This window comes from Mixophyes fleayi, chromosome 12 (genome assembly GCF_038048845.1).
Source record: "Mixophyes fleayi isolate aMixFle1 chromosome 12, aMixFle1.hap1, whole genome shotgun sequence".
Lineage (NCBI taxonomy): Eukaryota > Metazoa > Chordata > Amphibia > Anura > Limnodynastidae > Mixophyes > Mixophyes fleayi.
Window position 1 is genome coordinate 29740506 of NC_134413.1, and position 14732 is coordinate 29755237.

General features: G+C 40.9%; 1 protein-coding gene across 1 annotated transcript in view; it reads left to right on the forward strand.

The window, feature by feature from the left end:
- Window positions 1-1615: 1615 nt before the first annotated feature.
- STARD9 (StAR related lipid transfer domain containing 9) overlaps window positions 1616-14732 on the forward strand; it is a 129827-nt gene continuing 116710 nt past the window's right edge. The window contains exon 1 of the mRNA XM_075193276.1: window positions 1616-1797. Within this exon, the coding sequence (XP_075049377.1) occupies window positions 1751-1797 (47 nt within the window). The 5' untranslated portion in view covers window positions 1616-1750. The remainder of the gene's footprint in view (window positions 1798-14732) is intronic.

The window sequence follows — 14732 nt, forward strand, 5'->3', positions numbered from 1 at the left end:
GGCAAGGTGACACCAGTAACAGTCGGTTACTGACGGTGAGAAAGAAACCCAGATAAATTGTGTGAGAAGAACATCCCCTTACCTCTTCCCCCCCAACAGACTGCGTGGCAAAGTAAGCTCATCCGGTCACAGTTTATGTTTAGCTCTCTCTCCTCATCTGTCTCCCTTTGCCCACTTTCTGTTTGCGTGTCTTTGTCTCAGGTACTGTGGATGCCTGTCCTTTCTTTCTCCCCCTTTGTGTGTCTACCTTTACTCCTAATCATATCTATCCCCCACCTTCTACTATCTTTTGCCCGCATCACCCACTTTTCCTCTTGCCCTGCACCTTCTACTGACCCTTATTCCAGTTCTTCCCTCTTCAGCGACTTGCATTCCTTCTCCTTTTCTGCCGAAATACATGAAGTCCTACTGGTTGCTGATCAGAAGCGATGTAGATGAAGCTGAAGGTATGCACGATCTTCTGATTTTAATTATTTTTGCCGTATCGCCAGCAATAACCCTGGTGGTTGTAAGATTAACTGGCTTTTGCCAGCGAAGGCTTCCCTATGCAAAATGCACAAGTATTATGATGGTATTTGTACTGCCCAAATATATATTCTGGTAACAGATAACATATTAAAATCATGTAGTAATTTGCCTTATTCCTTGAATTTATAATGCTTTTTATATATTTTTATGTATTTTTTAAAATAAATTGTATTTATTTTTAAACATTTTTTCCAACTGTAGTGGATATGTAAGACCAAATATGTCAAGCCAGCTTAAAGACTGGCCTGGCAAAGCGGTATGTTAACCCTTCTCGCTTTTGGCCAGTATCTCTGGGGCAGCTGAATATTGCTATCAGTGCCTCTGATTCTTCAGTGTTGAACTACAATACATGTAGTTCCAAAACAGCTGGAGAGCCATAGGTTACGCTGGTATACAACTAGCCACATAATACACAGACACTGTTTCATTGGCACCTACAAATGCATTCTCCCAGTGGCCCATTCATGCTCCATGAAGGCTATGCACTGGGGCTGGTAAATGCACAGTGAAGCCCTGTTTGGACTTTTAGTTTGGACTGTTCTGGTAGTTCCACCACTATATCTCACTTATTCTCCACTGGCAATGTTGTAGGCTGATTGAATTAATTTGTCTTAAAACAGCACCTCTGTCACTTAACCAAACCTGCTCAGATTACAGCCACTAAAGCATAAAGAGGAAATACAAGATGACAATAATATTAAGCTGTGAATTGTCTCAGGATACTGTGGCACATATGTTACACAAAATCACAAACCTAATGCTATGTAACTAAAGGTGTCGTGTGTCTTTCTGTAAACTATAACTAAGATAAAGAGGTTACGGTTGACACAACACAGAAGAGGACGCTAATAGGTAGCACTTAGTTACAAGTAGTTACACACCATTCATCTTCCCTCATGGTGACAGCTAGGCACGCCCCTGCTTCTCGGAGAACTTGCTAGCTTCCTAATGGGCTAGGATAAACCAAAACACACAATAGAGGGGGCGAAGGTGGAGCCTCGGAAAGCGGAGACTGCCTCCGGATCGCCCATGCTACGGACTGTTATTGTAATGAGTCACGCCCCCCAGTCCCTGCGCTGTGTGGAGGATCACTCCCCGCTTACATACTTCCAGCCCGGGGCTGTAGCAGCACTGGGGAGCCGGGGACATCCTCCTCATGCACTGCGGGGACTTACCGGGAGCTGGAGTCTGGGACATGACATGAGGAGCTCTATTTGTAGGAATGGCCAACGTCAGGGTAGCTCTGCGGGTGCGACCTCTCAGCAAGAGGTAAGTGATAGCAGCAGCCGAAGTACATCCATAGGTTGTACTTACCTGTCATGTGTATGATAACTGAGCTTCATGCTTATAGATGCCAACATTGCAAAATAAGTCCCAGTGACACTTTGCTGCTGCTCAGGTCACCAGTTGTACTGTCTCAGCGGACCTTGGAGCACTACAATGCCCATGAAGTCATAAGATGATAATAATAGTGCACTTTTTGGAGGTATTTTAAATGCCACTTTTCAATAAATATTAACTGTAAAACCTAAGAGAATAATAATAGATGGTGAACACTACATCTAACATGAGGAGAAAAGAGAGATTTTATTGTGCAGTTAGTGAATTGTGAGAGAGAATTCTAGAGACAAATCCCCCAAACCTGGGGCTGTCTTTAGAAACTAGACACATTGTCATCTACACATACTTTAGGGTCTACTTCAGAAATGGTGAATAGCCAAAATTCCAGCATATTTACCGCTGTCCCCATAGTCACTTATAGGGACAGCAGCATTAGGCAATTTATGAAGCTTTGTTTTTTACAACAAAGTAACAATCTGTCTTTTTCAATGGGATCCAGCTGAAGACTCTCCGACTACACTGGATCCCTCCCTGGGATGAAAGCGCAATGCGTGTACACAAATCCTAATGCTGCCGGAAAACAAAAATTTAGTGGCACTGGCATGGTAAATTGCAACAGTACTGCATTGTGAATCACAGTGATACATACTGATTGTTACTGCAGCTGAATAATCAAATAATTAATAGATCCCTATATGTACACTGCATACTACAGATTAATGCAAGTTTAGCATTTATACATTGCATGCAATAGGGTACTACATGTGCATCATTTATTGCAGCAATGTGTGTATTGCTTACACTGTGCCCATTTATGTAACACATAGAACAGCTGCTTTTGTACTTTGCTATTTTCCCTCATAATACACTTAGTCTGTATGATTAGAGACAGTTTAAATAAGGCTTACAAGTTGTCAGTTGGAAACAAAAGATGTGTTTGTGCTATTTCTTAATAGGGATGGCAGTGGGTCACATGGTGCAAGAGATTTGGCATCTGACTGTTTTCTCCTGTGGGTCTGACAGTTGTTCATATAAGACAGATGTTGAATGAACTGTAATGCGTAACTGTGCATTTTTTCATTAAGATTTGTTAGTGCAGATACAGTATCTTGTGCATAGTGTGGAGGTCTACTTTTTTCATACTTTAGTTGAGAGCGGATAACTGATAATCTGATAACTATTAATCACATTACCCTGTTCAGGTAATATTAGTTACCTTTGTGTGCCAGTTACTTACCTCATAAGTGGTCCTACAAGCCCTATGTGCAGAGAAGTAAAATGGTAACGTTTATATGTATGCAGAGTTCACAAGACTATTTGCGGTGTCTGTTTCTTAATCACACATACAGTCTATATTTTGTGCTAGGGTCACAGGAATTAAGTACATTTTCCAGACCCGCACAGAGTTGACACTAGAATTCGAACCAGACTTCCCATCAGTGTGTCATTTCTATTTTTGAATAGTGAGAAGCTAATTGTAATAGAATGTGAAATGTGAACAAATTATATATATATATATATATATATATATATATATATATATATTCCAGATTCATTTATTTTCTTTTGTTCAATTTTAAGATGTCTCTTTCTCTTCCTGTAGCACAAGGTCCCAGCAGTAGTTAAATCAGAGCATGAGACATACTTCCTTAAAATCCACTTCCTGTTTTATTCCCAATTCCCTTCATCTGGGTTTTAATTTGCTATGTGAGAGCAGCTCAGTTTAGTAGCGGCATGAGACTGTAGGGTGCTTAAAGCTGTTTGGGAAATTCAAGAAGGAGGCACCTACTGTAAACAGCTTTTTGCAGTAATCTGAATGCATGTTTCTTTTTTTCAATTCATTATACTGTATAAATGGCTTTAATGTACTCACATATTTGAGAAGACAATTTTATTTATGTTTTCTGCAATAATATAAATATCTTAAATGTATCTGTCATGGTAACAGTATGTATAACTTGTGTTTAAATCTTGTTTTCAATGGATATTTTATTGTCAATGAGACTATCAAACTGTAAGAAAACTGACAAAGACAAGATAACATTGGACTGTAGACGGAAACCCACGTGAGCACAGGGAGAACATACATCTGTATATAGATGGCACTGTAGTCAGACTCAAATCCAAGGTCCTAACACCTGGAAGCACGATGCTAACCACTGTGCTTATTAAATGTCTTAAATTAAATATAATAGAAATGTAATTGAAGAGCTTTTATAGTTTTGACTATACATTTGCTCTTTGATACTTCCTTATCATTATGCTGTAGTGAGAAGGAATTAACTCAAATCTATGTACTTTTACTAATTTTTGTTCACTTGAAATACTTGTCACATACTTGTGGATGAGGAGATAAGTTCCAGTGCACCTCTCTTAATCACAGGAATACCTGAAAGTGTAAGGTATGTGCAGGATTGTCATATAAGTAGTCCGTCCAATCCAGTCAGGGCAGGCAGCATAGGGGCATAAGCTGGTTCACAGGTAGATCAAACAATAATATCATGGCCGAGCATTAGAACACAGGAGACTGTCTCGAGCAATCGGAACTGGCCTAGAATATCTTCCAGCAATGTGTGGCTCAAACTGGGATGCTTAATTAGGGACTGTGGCATCCATGTGTGCCTGGGCGCATGCATATCTTTCCTAACCCGATTTACCCCACTATAAATTCATCCGTCCATCTTACAGCACTGTCCTTTCAATTGACAAACAAACATTCTTCAAATCTCTAATATCCACCCAGTCTATTAACCCACGTCGCCTCTTTGCCACCTTCAACTCGCTTCTCTGCCCACCTGCACCTCCCCCTTCCTCCCTCACAGCCTATGATTTTGCCGCCTATTTCAAAGTCAAAATCAACACCATTCGACAAGTTATTTCCTCATGCCAAATACCAGTCACTCCACCCACCTTTACCTACATTCCCCAATCCACCATTCTTTCATTCTCTCCAGTAACTGAAGACAAAGTCTCTGCACTCAACTCATCATCTCACCCTACAACCTATCCACTCGACCCTATTCCCTCCCAACTTCTCCGCTCCCTCCCTTCCCCTGCATGCCCACATGTATCTCACTCCTTCAACCTGTCTCTCTCCACTGGCACATTTGCATCCTCCTTTAAACATGCGCTCATCTCACCAATTCTAAAGAAACCATCTCTCGATCCAGCCTCTCTCTCCAACTACCGCCCAATTTCTCTTCTCCCCTTTGCCTCCAAACTACTTGAGCGTTTAGTGTACAGTTATGGCCAGAAGTTTTGAGAAAGACACAAATATTATTTTTCACATAGTCTGCTGCCTCAGTTTTTATGATGGCAATTTGCATATACTCCAGAATGTCATGAAGAGTGATTAGATGAATTGCAATTAATTTCAAAGTCCCCCTTTGCCATGACAATGAATTTTATCCCAAAAACAAAATTTCCACTGTATTTCAGCACTGCCACAAAAGATCCAGATGACATTAGGTCAGTGATTCTCTCGTTAACACAGGTGAGAGTGTTGACTAGGACAAGGCTGGAGATCACTCTGTCATGCTGATTGAGTTAGACTAACACTGGAAGCTTTAAAAGGAGGGTGGTGCTTGAAATCATTGTTCTACCTCTGTTAACCATAGTTATCTTCAAGGAAACATGTGCAGTCATCATTGCTTTGCACACAGAGGGCTTCACAGTCAAGGATATTGCTGCTAGTAAGATTGCACCTAAATCAACCATTTATCGGATCATCAGGAACTTCAAGGAGTGAGGATAAATAGTTGTGAAGAAGGCTTCAGGGTGCCCAATAATGTCCAGCAAGCTCCAGGATGGTCTTCTAAAGTTAAGTCAGCAGCGGGAGCGGGACACCACATTTCAGAGCTTGCTCAGGAATGGCAGCAGGCAGGTGTGAGTGCATCTGCACGCATAGTGAGGCGAAAACTTTTGGAGGATGGCCTGGTATCAAGAAGGCCAGCAAAGAAGCCACTTCTCTCCAGGAAAAACATCAGGGAAAGACTGATATTCTGCAAAAGGTACAGGTTTGGACTGCTGAAGCCTGGGATTAAGTAATTTTCTCTGATGATTCCTCTTTCAGATTGTTTGAGGCATCTGGAAAAACATCAAAATTTTGGGTCCATGGCCAGGTAACTCCCCAGACCTTAATCCCATTGAGAACTTGTGGTCAATCCTCAAGAGGCAGGTGGACAAACAAACTCCAAGGGGTATATTTACTAACCTGCAGGTTTGAAAAGTGAAGATGATGCCTATAGCAACCAATCAGATTGTAGCTGTCATTTTGCAGAATGAACTAAATAAATGACAGCTAGAATCTAATTGGTTGCTATAGGCAACATTTCCACATTTTCAAACCCGCAGTTTAGTAAATCTAGCCCCAAGCATTGATTAGGCAAGAATGGGTGGCCATCAGTCAGTATGTGGCCCAGAAGTTGATTGACAGCATGCCAGGGTGAATTGCAGAGGTCTTCAAAAAGAAGAGTCGACACTGCAAATATTGACTTTTTGCATAAACTTAATGTGATTGTCAATGAAAGCCTTTGACACTTATGAAATGCTTGTAACTTTACTTCAGTATACAATAGCAACATCTGACAAAAAGGTCTAAAAACACTGAAGCAGCAAACTTTGTGAAAACCAATACTTGTGTCATTCTCAAATCTTTTGGCCATTACTGTACACATGCCTGTCTCACTTTGTCTCCTCTCATTCCATTCTCGAAACTGCTTTCACAAAAGTGATCAATGATCTATTTGCTGGAAAGTTTAAGGGTCATTTCTCCATACTCATTTTCCTGAACCTCTCTTTAGCTTTTGACACTGTTGATCACCCTCTTCTCCTACACACTCTTTACTCCATTGGCCTTCATGACACAGTTCTTTCCTGGTTCACTTCCTACCTATCAAACCGCTTCTTTAGTGATTCTACCTCTGGCACATCCTTCCCTACCACTATCTATTGGGCTCTGTTCTTGGGCCTTTACTTTTCCATTATACACCTCTTCTCTTGGGGCACTAATTCGCTCATTCGGCCTCCAATACCACCTCTATGCTGATGACACCCAAATCTATATCTCTTCCCCTTACCACTCTCCTTCTGTACTGTCTTGTGTTACCAACTGTCTTTCTGCTATATCCACATGGATGTCCCAACACTACCTAAAGCTCAACATGTCCAAAACAGAGCTTATTATTTTCCCTCCTGCCAGATTCACCACTCCCTCAAATCTCCCTCACTGTCAATAACACCACAATTTCCTCAGTCTCCCAAGCCCCTTGTTTTGGTGTCACACTTGACTCTGCCCTCTGCTTTATTGCTTACATCTAGACTCTCTCTCAGTCCTGTCGACTCCACCTTAAAAACATTGCCAGATTCTTACTCAACATGCTGCCAAAACTCTTTTCCATTTTTTAATCAACCTCCTACTATTTGGCATTCCTGACAGCCATATAGCCACACTTCAATTCATCCTAAATGCAAATTACTCACTCTTACCTACAAAGCCCTCAACAACACTACCCCTGCATACATCTCAAATCTCATATCAAAATACTCTCCCTCCCATTCTCTTAGATCTACCTCTGACCTGTGCCTTGTCTATGGTAACCATCTCTCACTCCTGCCTACAAGACTTCTCCCGTGCTGCTCCCCACTTATGCAATTCCCTACCACGCTCATTCAGACTTTCCCACAGCCTTCAAATCTTTAGACGCTCTTTGAAATCTTTTCTCTTTTTTTTTTTTTAGAGGTGACCTTATCCCTGATAACACTATTCACACTAATGCACTTTCGTCACTGTCCCAATCTCCACTCTGAACCACATTTGCTCCTCTTGTTTCAGCTGTGCCATCTTCAATTTAGAATGTAAGCTCTCTAATAAGCAGGGTCCTTCATACCCTTTGTTTTCATGTTTGCATTTATTTTGTCTACCTTGTATGTTCCTGTTTTATATATTTACTGTTTTCCCTACTGTATGGTGCTGCAGAGCACTGTCACCTTACAAATCTACGATAATAATAATGGGTTTTTCTGCATCTGTGGGCAGCACGGTGGCTAAGTGGTTAGCACTTCTGCCTCACAGCACTGGGGTCATGAGTTCAATTCCCGACCATGGACTTATCTGTGTGGAGTTTGTATGTTCTTCCCGTGTTTGTGTGGGTTTCCTCCGGGTGCTCCGGTTTCCTCCCACACTCCAAAAACATACTAGTATGTTAATTGGCTGCTATCAAAATTGACCCTAGTCTGTCTCTGTCTGTCTGTTTGTGTGTATGTGTGTTAGGGAATTTAGACTGTAAGCTCCAGTGGGGCAGGGACTGATGTGAGTGAGTTCTCTGTGCAGCGCTGTGGAATCAGTGGCACTATATAAATAGATGATGATGATGATGATGATGATGGATTACTTCCACCTTAAATTAATTATCTATGATACTTGGCTTTGGCTTTCATACAGCAAAATGGTCCTGAGCCATAAGTTTCACAAGTTCAGCATGACAGACTAAATTTAGAAAATAGGAGAATGTCGTAATCATCATCATCATCCATTTATATAGCGCCACCAATTCCGCAGCACTGTATAGAGAATATTTGTCATTCACATCAGTCCCTGCCCCATTGGAACTTGCAGACTAAATTCCATAACACAATTAACTTCTTTTACAACGATGAACTGAAGGTCTTAGCTTTTTTGATGGACATTGCAGCCCCAGATAAGAGGTAGAAAGCCAAAGTTTGTCTCTCAATTTAAATTTGGTTATTGCCTTGTTTTTGGTCTGATTTTTTTTTATTTTTTTTTACACCTTTCCTATGTTTGGGTAATGGGGTATCAGAGATGTTGTTCTTTGGATATATGAGAGGTGACATAGTCAAGAGTTGCAGGCGAAAAGGCTTCTTTCAAAATATTTGGAATGATATAGGAGAAACCATAATTAACTTGTAAGTGAGTCTGATCAGAGATGAATGTTGAGCATTGTTGTATGCAAATTCTGCCAGAGGAAGTAGAAAGAACGCAAGAGAGATACAGTGGATATACTGTTCTAATGTTTGGTTGCCTTTGTCATAGATTGTCTCATTTTTAAAGAATTGTATAGAAATTTCCAAAATCTTTAAGAGAATTGTATTTCAGTGTCTGTGATCTCATAAGAAAGTCCGTTTAGTCTTACAATTTCCTTGAAATGAAAACAGTTTCCGTAGCAGTACATGTACACTTTAGGAATAAAGTGTGCCATTTTTCAGAACCTGTCTACAACTATAAGAATAGTATTGAACCTTTTGGAATAAGGAAGTTCCACAATGAGGTCTATAACTATCCTACACTAAGAACTTCCAGAATAGGCAAAGATATTTGGTATGAGACGTTTTATAGCGGGCTCAAGTTTCACAAGATCTGACATGACTGGTGAACTCAGAGGGTGATTGTTTGAATCTCAGGACAAGTCACAATGGTTCCGGGCCGTTTTATTGTTTTTCTTTTGTTAAATGTAAACTTTTTTTTTTTATTGAAGTCGATAAGTCTCAGATAAAACAGTCACAGAATATTGTAAGATGAACATTTCAAGTTTATCGTTAATTTTGTAAAAAACAAAACATATGACGGAGAAACGAAAAAAGAGTGACAAGGGAAAGGAGGGATGGGAATGAGGGGGATGGGAATTCCTGTGCTTCTGTTAACAGAGATGGTTAGAGCTGAATAAAGTAACTTTTATATGTATCCAATGTTGTAAAGTTTATCCAGCTAAACCAGATAGTGTATTTTATATAATATTTATATATAAATATCTTTATTCAGTATTATAACCATAGTGTTTATTATTGTAAAAAGAAAAACATAAGGAGCCACTGATTACAAAGCGCCGTACAGCAAGGATACAACAATACAGAGCGCACACATACAGTATCCATGATCATCTCTATCCTTTGTCTCCAGTCGGTACGTCTTCTCTGTATATTCCTGTTTGCATTGCACACTGTATATGGAATGCTGTATTGTGCTATTTATTATGTTAGCTACATGTTACTGTATTCATCATCACTTATTTATATAGTGCCATTAATTCCGCAGCGCTGTACAGAGAATATTTGTCACATCAGTCCCTGCCCCATTGGAGTTTACAGTCTAAATTCCTTAACACACACACACACACAGACACACACACACACCGACTAGGGGCAATGTGATAGCAGCCAATTAACCTACCAGTATGTTTTTGGAGTGTGGGAGGAAACTGGAGCACCCGGAGGAAACCCACGCAAACACGGGGAGAACATACAAACTCCACACAGATAAAACCTTGGTTGTCGAACTCCTGAACCCAGTGCTGTGAGGGTAAATCTGTTGGGGGTTTTCTATGCAGGGGAGAATGAGCCCTTAGTTTATGTAATTTTGGCTTAGTTTCACAATTTGAGGAATGTGAAAAGCTTCTTCTCATCGTGGATCTGTGCAGTATTATGCAGGACACAGGATGCATGACTGAGCAGCACCATGTATCTTTTGAGGAACGGTCTTATCTATCTGTCTCTACTCTCTCTGTTACCAATAAATGCTGGTGTTTTGAGGCACATCAAATACAATCTCTGATGGTAGTTATATCTATTTATGCTAGAGATATTTCCTTGGTGTATGTCTTTAGCAGTGAATAGATACAACGGTGTTGGCAGTTTAGTTTTAAGTTCAGACAGCTGCCTTACTTGAATTATTATGGTGTATTGATGGTCTTCAGTTGCCATGTAAACAGTCTCTAAGGAGTAATGATGTCTGTTATCAGCATGTCAGGGAGAGGGAGTGGTCTTTAACTCGGGCATCTTCAAACCAGACACAGTATGTTAAAACTACTTGCCTGAATTGATTACTTTAATTATAGTTTATGTGCATAAATAGTCTATATTTCCCTGTAATATTAATTTAAAAGTTTATCACTTATGATGTATTTATTCATAATCGTGCCTAGTGCAGCGTCATTTTTAGATATGACTCTGTCTCACAAACCATTTTCACATCTAAGGCACACAGCGTGCATTCATGTAATAGTGGGGAGCTCATCAGCTGCGAATGTCCATGTTGATAGCCAGTAACAGCACAAGAACACAGAGGCCACATCATAAATGTGTTCGCATACCTCCCAACATTTTAAAATCCGGTATTGGGACCGGGTGCCACCTCAACAACTCTGACCCGTCGCGGCATGGGCTCCACAAGCCCTCTGAAGCTGTCCTGTGGTATCTGGCACCAAGACGTTAGCAGCAGATCCTTTTAAGTCCTGTAAGCTGTGAGGTGGAGCCACCATGGCTCAGATTTGTTTTTCCAGCACATCCCACAGATGTTCGATGGGATTGAGATCTGGGGAATTTGGAGGCCAAGCCTACACCTTGAACTCTGTCATGTTCATCAAACCATTCCTGAACAATTTTTGCAATGTGGCAGGGGGCATTTTCCTGCTGAAAGAGACTACTGTTATCAGAGAATAACCATGAAGGGGTGTATACTTGGTCTGCAACAATGTTTAGGTAGGAGGTATGAGTCAAAGTAACATTCACATGAATGTCAGTACCCAAGGTTTCCCAGTGGAACATTGCCTCCGCTGCTGGCCCTCTTCCCATAGGGCATCATGGTGCCTTCTCTTACCCAGGTAAACGACACATACACACTTTGCCTTCCACATTATGTAAAAGAAAACGTGATTCATCAAACCAGGCTACCTCCTTCAATTGCTGCATGGTCCAGTTCTGGCGTTCATGTTGCCATTGTAGGCGCTATCGGCCATGGAGGGGGTCAGCATGGGCACTCTGACCGACCTGCAGCTACGCAGCAAGCTGTGCTGTATTGTGTGTTCTGACACCTTTCTATCATAGTCAGCATTAGCTTTTTCAGCAATTTGTGCTACAGTAGCTCTTTTGTAGGATTGGACCAGATGGGCTAACCTTCCTCCCCACTTGCATCAATAAGCCTTGGTCACCGGTTCACCTTCTGTCCTTCCTTGGATCACTTTTGGTAGGTATTAACTATTGCGTACTGAGAACACCCCACAAGACCTGCCGTTTTGTAGATGCTCTGACCCAGTCGACTAGCCATCACAATTTGGCCCTTGTCAAAGTTGCTCAAGCTTGCCCGTTTTTCCTGCTTCCAACACATCAATTTCAAGAGCTGATTGTTCACTTGCTGCCTAATATATCCCACCATTGACAGGTGTCATTGTAATAAAGTTATCGTTGTTATTCACTTCACTTGTCAGTGGTTTTGATGTTGTGGTTGATCTTTGTATATATATTTGTTCTTTTAAAAGTTTAAAAACATTTCACATCACATTTGGAAAATTTACTGTCTCTGACTATGCTTTTCTCAGTGCGACAAGCTAAGGAAGCTGTGTTCCTTATTGTCTTCTGATGGTTGTTTTAACTCCTTGTGCTCTTTGTTAAAGGGTGTTTGTTGTATGTTGCTATGGCAGCAGTGTGGGTGTAGAACTTTGCACGCACAAACTAGGTACATGGTATCACGCTTTCAAACAAATGTTTCTCATACTTCTGAAATCTGACAATAAAAAGGGCAAAAAGTAACTTTTACTGTCGGTGTATAAGAATTATTTTTAATGCTTATTTTGTAAATACTGTAAAATGCTCCCTAGTGGTTCTCTACATCAGAGAAGGCACAGAGTAGCTGTCGAGATCCTTTTGGGGGAGATTAAATTCCCTGGGGCATATTCAATTGTTAGTTTTCCGCGCCAAGGAAAAACTATTACCTTTTAATCCAGCGAGTAAATTACCGTATTAACGTTTTTTCCGCGCACGATTACCGTAATAGTGGTAATCCTCATTGAAATTACGTACTAACCGTAATAATGTGCACCCTGCATTATTTTTTTTAGAATTGAATCTCCCCCTTTGAGTGATACTTGATAACGCACAGGGTTACATCTTAAAATAGGGTGAGGAACCCCAGGTTCTTAGATAACAAATAAAAACAATAAGGTGGTTGTTTGCTATAATTGTAGCACATTTGTGCAATTTCTATTACACAACTATTCAACCAAAAAGTCCGGTCAGCCCCCAAAACAATACATATTTCACCAGAGTAGACTAGGAAATAAGCCCCATTGTGTTTTTTATTTTACTTGCAAAGAGCAAGTGAACTATAATTCAACTTAAACACACCAGTGCAAGTTTCGTTCTGCAAGTGCCAATTGCGCTATCACAATTCTATGGAGTTTATTTACGAAGCTAACCTGGGGCTGATGCAGCGCTGCTGTTGTGCCTCAATTTGCAGGTGGAAGTTGCAGATGCTTGCAGGTTGGCGCCAGTAGCATATATTCCTGGTTTACAGCAGCCATACATCACATACACTTACTCCCCACTTGCGCCCTTGTTTTTATCCATTTATTTTGTTTGCAACAAACGCATTCCCTAAAAAGCATTAATGAGACTTACCAAAACTCTTTAATACAGGAGTCACAATTCCTAGTTTCACGTAAAAAAAATTGCTGAAACATGCACAGAAATAATATATGCACGAACAATGAAGAAAGCACCTGTCAGCATTAGTGGTACAATCGCAAATAGCCAATCACAAGCTGTTTGCTAGTGAGGACAAACGTCATTTGCACCGGCTCTTGAACACCCGCAAATAATACAGCATTCTCGAGCGCATATGAGTACCAGTCTGCATCTGTTCACAATTGCGTGAACACGCCCTTACTGTATCAGACCTATGTTAGTCTGCCCCTTCTTTCCCAACCCACCTCTTTAAGTGCAAGCTGCCGTAAGTGCCAGAATCTGGCAGATCTGAATATGAGCTCTATTTTGTGGGCATGTGCATGAACTGTCTTAGTACTCTGCATTTGGTCACCTATATGTAGTAGAAATGCTTTCTTTATGCAACTATGTGCTTAGGTGGCCCACCCTGCACACATCAAGCTGTGTGCCTACTCTCTGCTCTTGGAAGACACTTTCACAAGTTAGGAATACACCTACGTGTGTAGAGAGGTGGAAACACCTGCAGTCCAACCTCCTACCACTTTAGAACTTCCTCTGTCATTAATTAAAATGTTTGTTTTTCCGCTCAAATACTGCTTGGTTTAGCTTAATTTGTGGCTTAAATCAATCAATCATGAGTGAGGGTATGCTGGGACTGTCCTTATTATGTATTGCACTTTTCTATGTTTTAAACTTTGGCTTTTATTGGGTAATATCGGTAATATGTGGCCTAAGTGGGTCTAGAAGGAACAAGATGTGCCTAATGCGCACTTTTACCATTACTTTGCCTAAATCCTCCCATCGGCTAGTGCAAACTTCTGCACCTTGTGTAAATTGAACTCTTTTTCTGTCAGCTCATAAATCCATACTTGTCTACTTTTAAGCACTGAAGTCCGGGAGATCCCGGACAGGGGATGTGACTAGAGGGCAGTAGGGGGCGGGGCATGGCCAATCCCGTCATTTTGGCCAAAATGATGCAATTCACGGCGAATCGCATTATTTTGGCCAGGTATTTGCCAGATGCGGGAGAATTGCCTGCTCTCCCGGGAGTCCGACCCAGATTTCGGGAGTCTCCCGGACATTCCGGAAGAGTTGGCCAAGTAAGGGTAAATCTAGGCCTCCCTGCCCAAATGCCAGTGCACGGCCCTTCCAAAGAGGATTTGGATCTGCTCTTGTCTTGCATTGTAAGTGTTACACATGTAGATTTTATAATGTCTTCCCAGCTTGTTATTAAGTGGAATTTTTTTTTTTTTATTGCTTCCAGCATACTGTTAAGTGTCACAATTTGTCCTTTTATAGCTGCAACTCTGCAAATATATACATTTTTGGTGGTTTTGTATTTATTGCTTAAAGTCACACTGTGCTTGGATAACTGGTTTAGCCTGACAGTTCAGTAAGTGTTTGATTAACTC